The sequence below is a fragment of the Helianthus annuus genome, chromosome 3 (genome assembly GCF_002127325.2).
Source record: "Helianthus annuus cultivar XRQ/B chromosome 3, HanXRQr2.0-SUNRISE, whole genome shotgun sequence".
NCBI classification, from domain to species: Eukaryota; Viridiplantae; Streptophyta; class Magnoliopsida; order Asterales; family Asteraceae; genus Helianthus; species Helianthus annuus.
In genome coordinates, this window is record NC_035435.2 from 71,225,002 (window position 1) to 71,238,457 (window position 13,456).

General features: G+C 35.5%; 1 protein-coding gene across 1 annotated transcript; it reads left to right on the forward strand.

The window, feature by feature from the left end:
• The first annotated feature begins 3,003 nt into the window (after positions 1–3,003).
• Positions 3,004–12,926, forward strand: LOC110929342 (long chain acyl-CoA synthetase 7, peroxisomal). The gene is made up of 22 exons (XM_022172483.2): positions 3,004–3,235; positions 3,403–3,463; positions 6,523–6,600; positions 6,696–6,767; positions 6,852–6,933; positions 7,314–7,419; positions 7,510–7,586; positions 7,656–7,700; positions 7,795–7,881; positions 7,955–8,044; positions 8,127–8,206; positions 8,605–8,698; positions 9,674–9,762; positions 9,839–9,927; positions 10,689–10,818; positions 10,894–11,012; positions 11,113–11,236; positions 11,319–11,509; positions 11,594–11,679; positions 12,205–12,291; positions 12,388–12,474; positions 12,630–12,926. The coding sequence occupies exons 1-22, from the start codon at positions 3,112–3,114 to the stop codon at positions 12,726–12,728; spliced, it is 2,097 nt and encodes a 698-aa protein (XP_022028175.1). The 5' UTR covers positions 3,004–3,111; the 3' UTR covers positions 12,729–12,926.
• Positions 12,927–13,456: the final 530 nt, after the last annotated feature.

A 13,456-nucleotide genomic window follows, 5' to 3' on the forward strand; every position in this document is an offset into this window, starting at 1 on the left:
CATTTTTAGGGTTTTCATATCAATCATAACCATACATTTTTGAACCGAAAATCACATATTTCATCAAGATCATCATGCAAGAACAAGGAAACATACATTTAGTAACTTTAACAAGGCTTGATTGGTTTAAACATTCCCAAACCACTATTCTTTAGCCATTTTAAACATGTTATCAAGCTTTCATACTAAAGGGTTTACACATTTTGTCAAACTTCACAAATCATCCTAAAAATCATGCATAACACTACTAACCAAGCATTTTCTAGTTCATAAACATTTCATTCATCAAACATACAAGGCATCCATTACACAAAATAGAACACTAACCGGTTATGAAGAAGGAGCCGAAACAAAGGAAAGGAACCGAGAAAGTAGAGTGTCCGAATGATGATGAGCTTGACCGAGTTTCCTTGTGAGATCCGAGCTTGAACCGAAAGTTGGAAGAGATTGGGATGTTGTTTGGGGTTTCTAGTGAAAGAGAAAGAGGAGTGTATGTGTTTGTGTAACAAATGAAGGAGTGTGGAAAGGTTTGGGGTTATATACCAAGTATCAAATAGGCTAAGGGGGTTTCGGCCCAAACCGGTTACGGCCCAAGAGGCCCACTCGAAACCGAGTGGCCCACTCGCAACCGAGTGGTTGCGAGTCATGGTCTCGACTCACATACATATATATATAATACATACATACAACACTTATCATGCAAAAGGTCACGTTTCCATTTAATAACATATATATACACAAGGATATTACAAGATGTTCGTTCGGAAAACCTAGAGTGTCACAGGTTTAGTTTTAGGTTATTGGACACTTGTCACTCTATAAATCCTTCTTACACTTCTTACAATTAGAAGCCTTTGTAGAATAACTTGACCCTGTTTATATATAGGTTTAACATTTGTGAAAATGATGATAACAAATTATAAACATGATGAGGTTTGAAATTTTTGGTTACATCAAATAGTGATGGACGTATATATTTTTGGTTATCCCCTCTTCTTTTGATATAAGTATGTTTTTATTTATTAAAGTAGAGATATTATATTAAAGTATAGGTAAATAGATAACTAATATTAAGAATTAAGAATATTGAAGAGATATAATTATGAATATAAGATTATAGAGTAAATTACTTTTTGAGTCCCTGTGTTTTAGTGGGTTTAACCACTTGAGTCCAAAATCAAAAAGTTTAACGCCCTGAGTCCCTAGTCATTTATTTTATAACGTTTTGAGTCCAATTTTGTTTATTTTATAACGATTTGAGTCCAAAAAATTGGACTCAAAAGGTTAAAATTTGGACTCAAAAGGACTCAAATGGTGAATGAAAATGCTTATAGGGACTCAGGTCGTTAAACTTTTTGCTTTTGGACTCAACTAGTTAAAAACACTAAAACACAGGGACTCAAAAAGTAATTTACCCAAGATTATATATATATATATATATATATTAAATTCAATCATTTAATAGCCTTTATATTAATTTATTTATTATTTATTATGATTGAGTTAACATGATAAATTGACACATAGACTTTTAGTGAAATCTTTTATTATAAAAAAATGTCATGTGGCATTAAGGGGACCTTTTTATTAGTATTAGATTAGATACAAAATTACATTTATTTAATATGTGTATAGATATGGTTTTTAAAGATATAACTCTTTTTTAGATCTATTCAACGCGTGTAATATACGAGATTTTTAAGGATGTAATTTTTTATTATTCGGTAGATTTATTCAACCCGATTATACACAGTTTTTTAAAGATACGACGTTTTTAGTATTTAGTATACAAAATTACATTTATTTAATATGTGTAATACACATGGTTTTCAAAGATATAACTTTTTTATTATTTGATATATAAAATTACATTTATTTAACCCGTACAATATACATGGTTCATAAAGATATAACTTTTACTATTAAATATATAAAATTACATTTATTCAAACCGTGTAATACACGGTTCTAACCTAGTATATTTCCATAATATAAATTTGCAACAAATCGTTGCATTATGTGTTGTACCCCATGCTTGGGGAGTTTTTCAAAAAAAATTATGAATTTTCATTTTCAACCCAAAAGTGTTAATCTTTGTATTTTAACACTTTTAGTTTGTTTAGTTTTAACCCAAAACTTTTTATCTTTTGTAATTTAACCCAAAAAAATTTTATTTACAACTTTGGTGCCCATACTTTTTATCTTTCGCAAGTTTTTCGTTTTACGTTTCGTTCTAAATTTTGCGAGCTAATACGTCCCAACGTACGTGTGTGGTTCAACGTTTTTCCTCTATTTTTTCACATTTGACAGGTATGTCGCAATGTGTCTACTTTCCCCCTTTGGCAAGTTCGCTACAACGGGCGGATCCTACATTGACTTAGTTATTCTTTTCTACGTTATTTTGCGAGTTAACACGGCGCAACGCGCGAGTGTGGTTCAACGTTTTTGCGTCTATTTTTTTCCATGTAACAAGTTCGTCGCAACGCGTGTGTCCTAAATCGACATAGTTATTTTTTTCATGTTATACGTTTCGTTCTTATATTTCAGCATTAACACGCCGCAACTTCAGTGTTGGTTGTCGCTACCAACGGTGTGACATTGATGTTATTTGGCATAGTTTTAGGCCCCCGCCGCAACGCGGGGGTGCTTAATTCTAGTTAATATTAAAACCCTTGAATAAAGAATCATATCTTTACTTGTGTAGTATGGTAATCTTGCGATTTTGCCATGTTGGTATTTGAAAAAAGAATCATATCTGTACTTGTGTAGTATGGTGGTTTTAATCTTGCGATTTTGGCATGTTGGTAAATTTGTAATGTTGTTGGTGAGAGAAAATGGCCGCCCGCGTACGCAATCATCATTCAATCTGTGTGATGTGTTTCACCAACCTAACCCTTATCCAAATTCCCAAATACCAATTCAATGTAGTATATCCTATTCCTCCCCTCCACAATTATTAATATTAAATAAATAAATAAATAAATAAATAAATTAAAGATTTTATTCATATCTTCACCATAGAATTGCGTGCCCCGTACTCTTTATCCTCCCTCTATATGTGTATCACTTCGACTACCAAAACAACAGGACTTTGATTTTGTATACTGATTCATGGAGGATTCAAATTCAATTGCTGGGCGCCGCCTTACTACAATTCAAACTCATCTTCTTCCCTCCACCGACACTTCCAACTCTCAGATTTATACTAATTCCACTGCCGCGGAATTCGTCGATGGTAATCATCTCATTCTATATCTAATTTCTGTTTTCCTGCTGTGTTTGTTACATATTTATTTATTTATTACCCTAGCCTAGGGTAGGTGATTATTATTAAACCAGTCTAGACTAGAACAGGAGGGTTAGTTAGTATGATTTACATGGAACACATGATTTGTTGTGCAGATCGGAGATATAGTGTTGTTCTCCCGGAAAAATTGAACTCTGGAAAGTGGAATGTGTACAGGTCAACACTTTTCTAACCTCCTCCTCTTCTTATTATTTCTGTGTTTATTTATACAAGAGTAAATTACCAAAATCGTCCATGTTGACACTAGATTGCAAAGTGTGTCATTTGTCTTAAAAAAGTACTGAAAACATACTCGATGTTTGCAAACTCTTGCGCGTTATGTCCTTTTAACCATAACTCAGTTAGTTTTTATGGTTAAATCTGACCAAGTGTACCTCACTTTTTTGGTCATTTCGTAGTTGTCGATAGCGAATAGCGACAGATAGCGACAAGGCACCTATAGGCTACGTAGCGAATAGCGTCAAATAGCGACGGCTATTTTATAAATAGCGATTACACTAGAAAAAGATTTTTGAAAATTTTTATATGTATATTACATCAAAATACCCTTGTATATATGCTATTTTACATGTATATTTAACAAAAACTAATAGTTAGTAGCAAAAGTTTAGGACTTATATGTTGGGTGTGTGAATGAAAGTCTCAAAAGGTGGTAAATACTTTGTCCCACATTGGTGTGTTAGTGGTCGCTATGGCCGCTATTAACAACTATGGTCATTTTACCCTAAATTAAATAATGATGTTTAAAACATTTTATATATGTATTTATAAATATATACATATATATAAACCCCATCTCTCTCTCTAACTACCATACCACCACAACCCACCTCCCACCCCTGGTCTTCTTCTCCGGTGAAGCACCACCACCCATCTCTCTTTCTTTCCTAAGGTTTAAATGATTACATGCCTTTCCTAAGGCTAACACAATGCACATGTTTGGAAAACGCTGATATAACACCAACGAGTGATTGTGTCGAGATTAGGTGTGAAAACCAAGAACTCTCGATAAGATCACTCACCCCGCGTATTTCATCTCGCACGAGATTCTTTCGCTGAGTTAGGAGTGATATCCATACCTCAACGGAAATCTCCATCTCTATCTCATGGTTGTTTTGACCACAGAGCGAAGTTGTTAAGTTAGGGGTGAAACCCGCATCTTAATGACCCGTTCCACTCTTTAAATTGATTTTAAAAATCTCACCAAAGTCTCAGCTGTTCTAATGACTCGAGTCACGTAGTAACTGGAAGGATGGATGCCGGTAGCCGTATATCGGTGAGAGCATAGTCTATTAGGCCAAAGCGTGTACTCGAACTCGTTGGCTATTGCCGCTATTAACAAACATGGTCGTTTTACCCTAAATTAAATAATTATGTTTAAAACATTAGGGGAAGGTTCATTGGGGAACACTTAAAAATTGGGGAACAGCGGGGAACCGGCTCAAACGAACTCCGATTGGACTCATTCCAGCGGCGTTGGAACCGGCTCGTCGAACCCTAACTAAGATCTTTTAACCCTAAACCCTAAATCCTAACTCCTAAACTCTAAACCCTAAAGCTAAAAAAATAAGGCTAAAACCTAAGATAAACCGTACAATCTAAACTATAAACCCTAAAAACTAAACCCTAAAGGCTAAACCCTAAGCTAAACCCTAAAGCTAAACCCTAAAGCTAAACCCTAAACCCTAAAGCTAAACCCTAAACACTAAATCTAAACCCTAAAGCTAAACCCTAAAGCTAAACCCTAAAGAAAAACCCTAAAAGCCAAACCCTAATATATTTAGGGTTTAGGGGTTATGATTTAGGGTTCAGGGTTAAAAGATCCTAGTTAGGGTTCGACGAGCCGGTTCCAACGCAACTGAAATGAGTCCAATCGGAGTTCGTTTGAGTCGGTTCCCTGCTGTTCCCCACTTTTTAAGTGTTCCCCAATGAACCTCACACTTTATATATATATATATATATATATATATATGTATTTATAAATATATACATATATATATAAACCCCATCTCTCTCTCTCTCTCTAACTACCATACCACCACAACCCACCTCCCACCCCACCATTTGGTCTTCTTCTCCGGTGAAGCACCACCGCCCAACTCTGGTGTCTCCTCCTGCCTAACAAACACCCCTTCCTTCTCCACCAACATCGCCGCCACGATCCGCTCATACCCACCAACTCCTCCGGTGAAGCACCACTGCCCAACTCCTACCTCATTCCAAATGTATTTAATTTCGTATATACAAATCTCTACCATCACTATTTACAGAATCCCCCAAACTAGTTCTAAATTACACAATCAATCCAAATGCATTTAATTTCATATATACAAATCCTCATTATAGTATGACCACATTTTTCAAGCAAATCATCATAGCATAATAATAACTGTTAACTTACATATACAATCATCAAACTCAATTTTCAAAGTCAAACAAAATCAACAGATACCTCATTCTTAAAACCACTAAACCAACACAATTTTGACGCAAATTGCAGAGCATTAACAGTTCTGGTCACGCGCTACCCCATACGTCATGCGCCGCCTCTCCACCCTCTGATCCGGGTTGCGACCACTATCAACACCCCAATCTCCGACCAATATCTACTTGTGATTTTATAGATCTGGTCCGTCCCCATCAACATCAACTCTAATCTACCGCCGCAATCGAACAAGAAAAGAAATAGCACGAAAAAGAGATTTTTTAGGCGGTGGTGGTGCTTACAACGGTGGTCAGCTGGTGGTTCTCGGGTGGCAGTGGCCGGGTGGTGGTGGTCGGCTGACGGTTATGGAGAACTGATAAAGTGATGGGTTAGAAAAGAGATGGTGGTGAGAACTATGAACAAGAATTAGAGAGATAGAGAGTTAAGAGAGAAAGAAAAAGAAAGTTTCAGAGAGAGAGAGAGAGGGGAACTCTATTTATCTGTTTATATATTTTTAAAATTTAAAAGAAAATTGTCTTATTTATTAAATAGATTTTAAACAAATAAGTAAATTACCAATCTACCCTGATTTAAACTTGAAAACTAAAAGAGTTGGAGCTAAAGGACATAACGTGCAAGGATTTGCAAACATCGAGTACGTTTTATGTACTTTTTTAAGACAAAGGATACACTTTGCAATCTAGTGTAAACATAAAGGACGATTTTTGTAATTTACTCTTTATATAACTGCCAGCCAGCCACCTTACAAATTCTGGTTCCTTGCTCGCAGATCGGCACGTTCTCCGCTGAAGCTTGTCACCAGATTCCCTCATCATCCTGAGATTGAAACATTACATGATAACTTTGTGTGAGCATCTCAATTATATATTTGACCCATCCATCCGAATAGTTTATTATGGTTTTGCTAGTTGAACTTGGATTAAAGAGCACTTGTGTTTTCAGACATGCAGTCGATACATTCCCAGATTACAAGTACTTGGGTTCACGTGTAAGAGTAGATGGGACTGTTGGAGAGTAAGTCTACTATTAATAATGTAGTTCCTTCCATTATGGTGAGTAGAGTAACTATTAATTAATATATTCGATTGGCACCTCAAGGTACAAATGGATGACATATGGAGAAACAGCCACGGCTCGATCTGCAATAGGATCTGGCCTCCAGTTTCACGGATTATCAAAAGTATGTCCACTTTTTTATTTGGTCACAGTTTACTTATCAGTGGTTGAATTCAAGTTATGTTTTATCATTAATGGGTAGAGGTTTTTTTTTTTTTTTTTTTTTAATTTATTTTTAATTAGCATGTCAATTGGGTGGGTAGTTACCTAAAGCATACTATTAATGCTTAAAACCTCCTAAATCGCAATAAAATAACTTTTTAAACCAATTTTTTTATAAAATTCTGCCCAAAATGTTTTGACCCGTCAAAAATTACTTTTTACTTGACCTGAACCTGGTTTGATCAGTTACCAAACCCACTGATTTTCCACCTCTAGCATCCACATATGCTCATATAATTCGAGTGCTCAATCTGGTTTATTTGGGTGGTTGTTTTGGAGCAGGGAGCATGCGTTGGACTCTATTTTATAAATAGACCCGAGTGGCTGGTTGTTGATCACGCATGTTCAGCTTATTCATATGTTTCGGTGCCTTTATATGACACTCTTGGTGTGTAAGTGTGCTTTCATAATTAATTATTATGAAATTATATGTGAACCTTTATTGACTATCTCAATCATACTCCTGCTTGACCTGTAGGTCCTGATGCTGTCAAATATATCATAAACCATGCTGATGTGCAGGCAGTTTTTTGTGTGCCCAGTACATTGAATGTTGTAAGTTTGATCTTTATTCCAATATCGCATCTGTATATTCTAACTCATGAGTCTTTTCTCAATTTGCAGTTGTTGAGCTTCTTATCTGAAATTAGTAGTGTATGCATAATAGTGGTATGTTTTTAAACCATTTGTAGGTTTTACTGGCCACTGCCATATGATATGTTGAATATCACTTTGCTATATAATAATTCTATCCATGTGGCAGGTAGTGGGAGGGATAGATGGACACCTTCCCTCCCTCCCGGCAACATCCGGTGTTCAACTTATATCATATTCAAAACTTATCAGTCAGGTTAGTTCAAACTTCTATTATATATGTCTTACGGATGTGAACCTTTCTGATATTATAGTTGATACTCATGTAGGGTCATAGTAATCTAAGACCTTTTTGCCCTCCAAAGGCCAATGACATTGCTACTATATGCTACACAAGTGGTACTACTGGAACACCAAAGGTGACATTTTCTTAGCATTCATAGTTTTTTTTTAAGATATTTTATAGGCTTGATAATGATAATACTTAATTTATATGTACAGGGTGTGGTTCTGACACATGAAAACTTGATCTCAAGTGTTGCAGCCTCAACACTGCAAATTAAATTCAACTCCTCAGACATGTGTGCTTCTACTTTATTACCAAATACATCGATCATTGCGTATTAGATTTGGAAATTTGATCTGTTTATAAGCATATAGGTTGATTTGGGTTATACTTGAAGTCTAATGTGTTAAACAGGCAAAATGAATTAACGATAGCTATCATGAAAAAGGGCCGAACTAGTTCAAAATGTCCTTAAGATGCATAATAGATTCTAGAATGCTTTGTTAAAGAATTTGATTATTATTTGAACATATAGTTTTTTTTTTATAATGTAAGTTTGATATGTTAATAGTTTCGAAATAAGAGAAGACAAAACGTTGATGTGAGTCGACCCAATCTGACTCATATTAAGAATGTGCTCATTTTGATGGTTATACTTTATTTTAATTATTGTGGTTTATTTGACTTGGACAGTTATGTATCATATCTTCCGCTGGCGCATATCTACGAGCGAGCTAACCAAATTATGTCAGTGTACTGTGGTATTGCTGTTGGTTTTTACCAAGGGGTATGTGTTACATTTCTTGCTTTCTTTTAGCTGTAGAAATAAAATCTATCATCCCATCCATTGCATAAATAATATATACGGATTATCAAATTGATGATACTTGGTTGTTGATCAGTCTGGTATTAAGGATTATTGTTGCTCTTCTTGCCACCTCTTTTCTTTTATCTAGGTTTGTCATTAGAGGTGCCAAGTTCAACCCATAGACATTTTCAAATGGGTTGTTTGGATTATGCTTTATTTTGTAACGGATGAAATAGGTTTAGCTAAATGATTAGCAAAAAGGGATATGGGTCAAAGGGGGCAAGCAGGTTGTAAGTCATCGGGGTGTATTTAAATGCATAAATGAAGGGGTGGCAAATGTTGACATGACCCAAAACATGACAATGATTTGGTTATTAGGTTAAGTCTGACCCTTTTAATCATCTGATTGTGTTCGGTTTGACTTGTTAATGAAATGTCTTGTATTCGGGTTGTACTAAAATTAATCAGAAACCCCTTTACTACCTGCTTAACCTGCCAACCTCTTTATGACTCTTTTACAATTTGATTACAATCCACCAACCCTTTAAACAACCACCAGCCCATTTAGATAATTGGGTGACATGGTCATGTTCGGGTTACTTGACTTTAAGTGTGTCCCAGTTGGGGTTGATGTCTTTGATATGAATAAATGTATGCGCCGTGTTTAAAGTTCATCAATATTAACCCGCCAAACCGAACACTGACCCAACACGATTGACACCCTAATAATTCTCATAAATCACTTCAGTAAATTAAGTTAGTTTTTTTTTTTTTTTTTTTTGTAATAACGTAGTTATTGTAATCGTATATAGCACCTTCTTTTATTTGAAAACCTTAACAATGTGTGTGCAGGTATGCCCAACCCATTTTGACCCATGCTTAAATGTTACCTGTTATGATGGAACCTGTTTAGAACTTAAATCTAATAAATTTGTTTGTCTTATATGTATGTAGGATAATTTAAAATTGATGGATGACTTGGCTGTTCTAAGACCAACAATTTTCTGCAGCGTTCCTCGTCTTTACAATAGAATATACGCTGGGTATTAGCTGATTAATAAAACCATGCATGTGATCATTTTCTTCTGTATGTTAATTTTAGTGTGTTGGTTATTATAGGATTGTGAATGCTGTAAACACGTCAGGGGTTTTAAAGCAAAGACTGTTTAATGCTGCATACAATTCCAAGAAGCAGGCATTGATGAGTGGTATGTCCTTGATTAATTTGAGAAGCACAACCTTATGATCTCGTTCGTAAGTTGTAATAACCTAGAGTTTAGGATGATAATAAAACTCTGGCTACTTCAAAACTAATCACCAACAAAATAATAAACAACCAAATGTACACTGGTAGGATGCTGCTCCCATTTCGACCCCCCGCTCTAATATTTTCCATCTCCTGTCAACAAAGTAATAAACTGAAAATGAAATCATTCTAGTCACATGGGTAACAATATTCATACTGCTAAGGCTCTTGATAAATCAATAAGTCATTTTGGACATAAGTAACATTAGGGCATATTCTAGATACTTACAAACAACTAAAAAGGTAACTTGCTAGCTCCTTTAGGTTGCAAGTTCGAACCCTTTACTAATGGGTCAAACAGAAATAAAACAGCTTAAAAGGAAGCATGTCAAATGGGTCTGATGAATTGAATTTAACCCAAAGACTTTTTATAATGCATAACACCTTCATATTCCTAAATTATGTTACTATTGAAGTAATATAGTATTTGTTTTCTTATTTCGCAATGTAATATTGTTTCGGATATTTGTTTATTTAGGACTTCAACAGTCGAAACGTTAACTTAAAAAGGAATTGGGTAAGGTGGGTGGGTGGTACATTATTAATCCATAGTATTTGAAAAATTAAATAATTGCTGAAATAATATAATATTTTAATCGGTGTTACACTGCTGTTGAAGTTGTCAATGTGAAGAGTATTGAGTAATCTGGTGTATTGGTATAGGTCGAAAACCATCACCAATTTGGGATAGATTGGTATTCAATAAGATAAAGGCAAAAATGGGAGGCCGAGTTCGTTTCTTGGGCTCAGGTGCTTCACCATTATCTTCTGATATAATGGACTTCTTAAAAGTGTAAGTTAATAATAATAATCTGTTGATAACACATTTTCACTTCACCAATCATAATAGTTTATGAAATATTTGCAGATGCTTTGGGTGTCCAGTGATTGAAGGTTATGGTATGACGGAAACTGCATGTGTCATAACTATCATGGATGAGACTGATAACCTTTCTGGCCATGTTGGTTCTCCTAATCCTTCATGCGGTGAGCTCTTTCTTTTTTGAGTTTTATTCTTATATATGAACATAATCCTTAATGAAGTTATTTTATATTAACTCAATTATTTTCATGAGCATGTTTTCAGAAGTAAAACTTGCTGATGTTCCAGAGATGAATTACACCTCTGATGATCAACCCAATCCCCGAGGAGAAATCTGCGTTCGGGGGCCTAGTGTTTTCCAAGGCTACTACAAAGATGAAGTCCAAACGTATGTAACTAACTTTTATATTATTATATAGTATCTTTTCCGGTTCAGGAAATTAAAACTGTGTGTTGGTTTATTTGAGCAGAAGAGAAGTAATTGATGATGAGGGGTGGCTTCATACTGGGGACATTGGGATGTGGTTACCTGGAGGCCGCCTTAAGATTATTGACAGGAAAAAGAACATATTTAAGCTGGCACAAGGGGAGTACATAGCACCTGATAAAATTGAAAATGTATATGCCAAATGTAAATTTGTTGCTCAGTGTTTTGTATATGGTAAGACCACACACAGTATTGCTATCAAAACACTCTCTCTACTCTACTTTACAATGCTGACTGAGTGTTCCTTTGTGATTACAGGTGACAGCTTCAACTCATCTTTGGTAGCAATCATATCCATTGATCCAGATGTAATCAAGGATTGGGCTGCATCTGAGGGCATAAAGGTACTTTCATCGCTTGTTAGGTTGCAATCTTGACCCTTTTACTTCTAAGGGGTTCAATTCGTGTTATGCTTTATCTATAGTTGGTAAAATAAAAGAATATAGTTTAAAAGGAAATGAGTCAAAGCGGGACAACTTGGCCCCAAGTGTCCTGAAATAATATATTTTTCATGTTTACATCAAATTCGTCATTTATAACTTATAAGAAAATATAATTTTAACAAAAAAAGTGTTTAAGGTCAACCCGACTTTACTGCCAAAAATTATCGTTTGACCCGTCAGCCAACTCATGTGACCTGCCCATTTCCTCGCCTCTTCTATTCTATTAATAATTATGTTGCAATGAATGTTATTCTTATGTAAATGTAAGGGGTTCCATTCGTCTATGTATTGTCTTGTTTACACCATCCTTTCCATCGCTTCATCTAGTGAATTATATGATATAGTTGAACATGTTAATGTAGCAAAGTGGGTGTATCTTGTTTTTGGTACCACCAAGACTTATCGAATGTGTGTTTTGTTATGCAGTATGATGATTTAAGACAATTATGTAGTGATCCTAGGGCTAAGGCAGCTGTTCTAGCTGAAATGGATGATCTAGGCAGGGAAGCTCAGGTGATTTGTTTGACGATTACACACATGAATTTGGTATATTTCACATCTGATATGTATGTATGTATGTATGTATGTATGTATATCTTGAACCTGCAGCTGAGGGGCTTTGAGTTTGCAAAAGCTGTAACCTTAGTGCCAGAACCATTCACTGTTGAGAATGGCCTTCTCACTCCAACCTTCAAGGTACCTACCTACCTACCTCTCTTGTTCTCAGAATGTCTTCCTAACGGGTGATTTTTGTTGGTCAACCCCAGTTTATACTTTTAACAAATAGCTTTGCTATGAGTGGGGTTTTTGTTTGTTCCAACTCTTAAAGGAGTTGTATGTATTTGTCGCAGGTGAAGAGACCGCAGGCAAAAGCATTCTTTGCAAAGGAAATATCCAACATGTATGCAGAGCTTGCAACAATGGATCCTACTCTTCATAAACCGTTATGAGACCGCCTTCACCTAAATGTTACCTTGTAAACGACCAATTCTATATTGAACCCTTTCCTGTTCTTCATATCTAAATCTAGTCTAGTAACTCAAATTTGCAAGCTTTTTTTTTTTTTTTTGTCTTTCTTTCTGTTCATAAAGAATGTTGAAGATTCACTCAACAATATCAAATATACGTAGATATAAAGAATTAGTAGAGATGACGGAAAATAAATAAATGAGCGATTAATATTTTCAGGATCCACCGGTGACGCATCCATTGAATTTGAAGATCTCAATGGTGTCACCTTGTCCGACTTGATGCCATCTAAAAGAATGATCGATCTTCTTCCATCACGTTTTGTTTATATATGAAGAAATATCCTTCTTCTGGTAAACACCCCTTGATGCCTAAACCTCTCCAACTAGGGCTGTAAACGAACCGAACGTTCAGCGAACAGTTTGTGAACCGTTCGGCGGGAAGTTCGTTTATGTTCGTTCGTTTAATAAACGAACGAACATGAACAAGAAATTTCGTTCGATTAGTTAAATGAACGAACATGAACAAAGGTCTCGTTCGTTCGATTGTGTTCGTGAACGTTCGGTAAGGTGTTCGTGAACGTTGTGACAACCCGTACTCCAGAACTATGTTACTTGAACGAATACATGATATGTTTTGTGTTACACGGTTGTGTGAGTGATTAAATGTTACATGTTACGTGATTTAATGTGATTGCATATGTTACTAC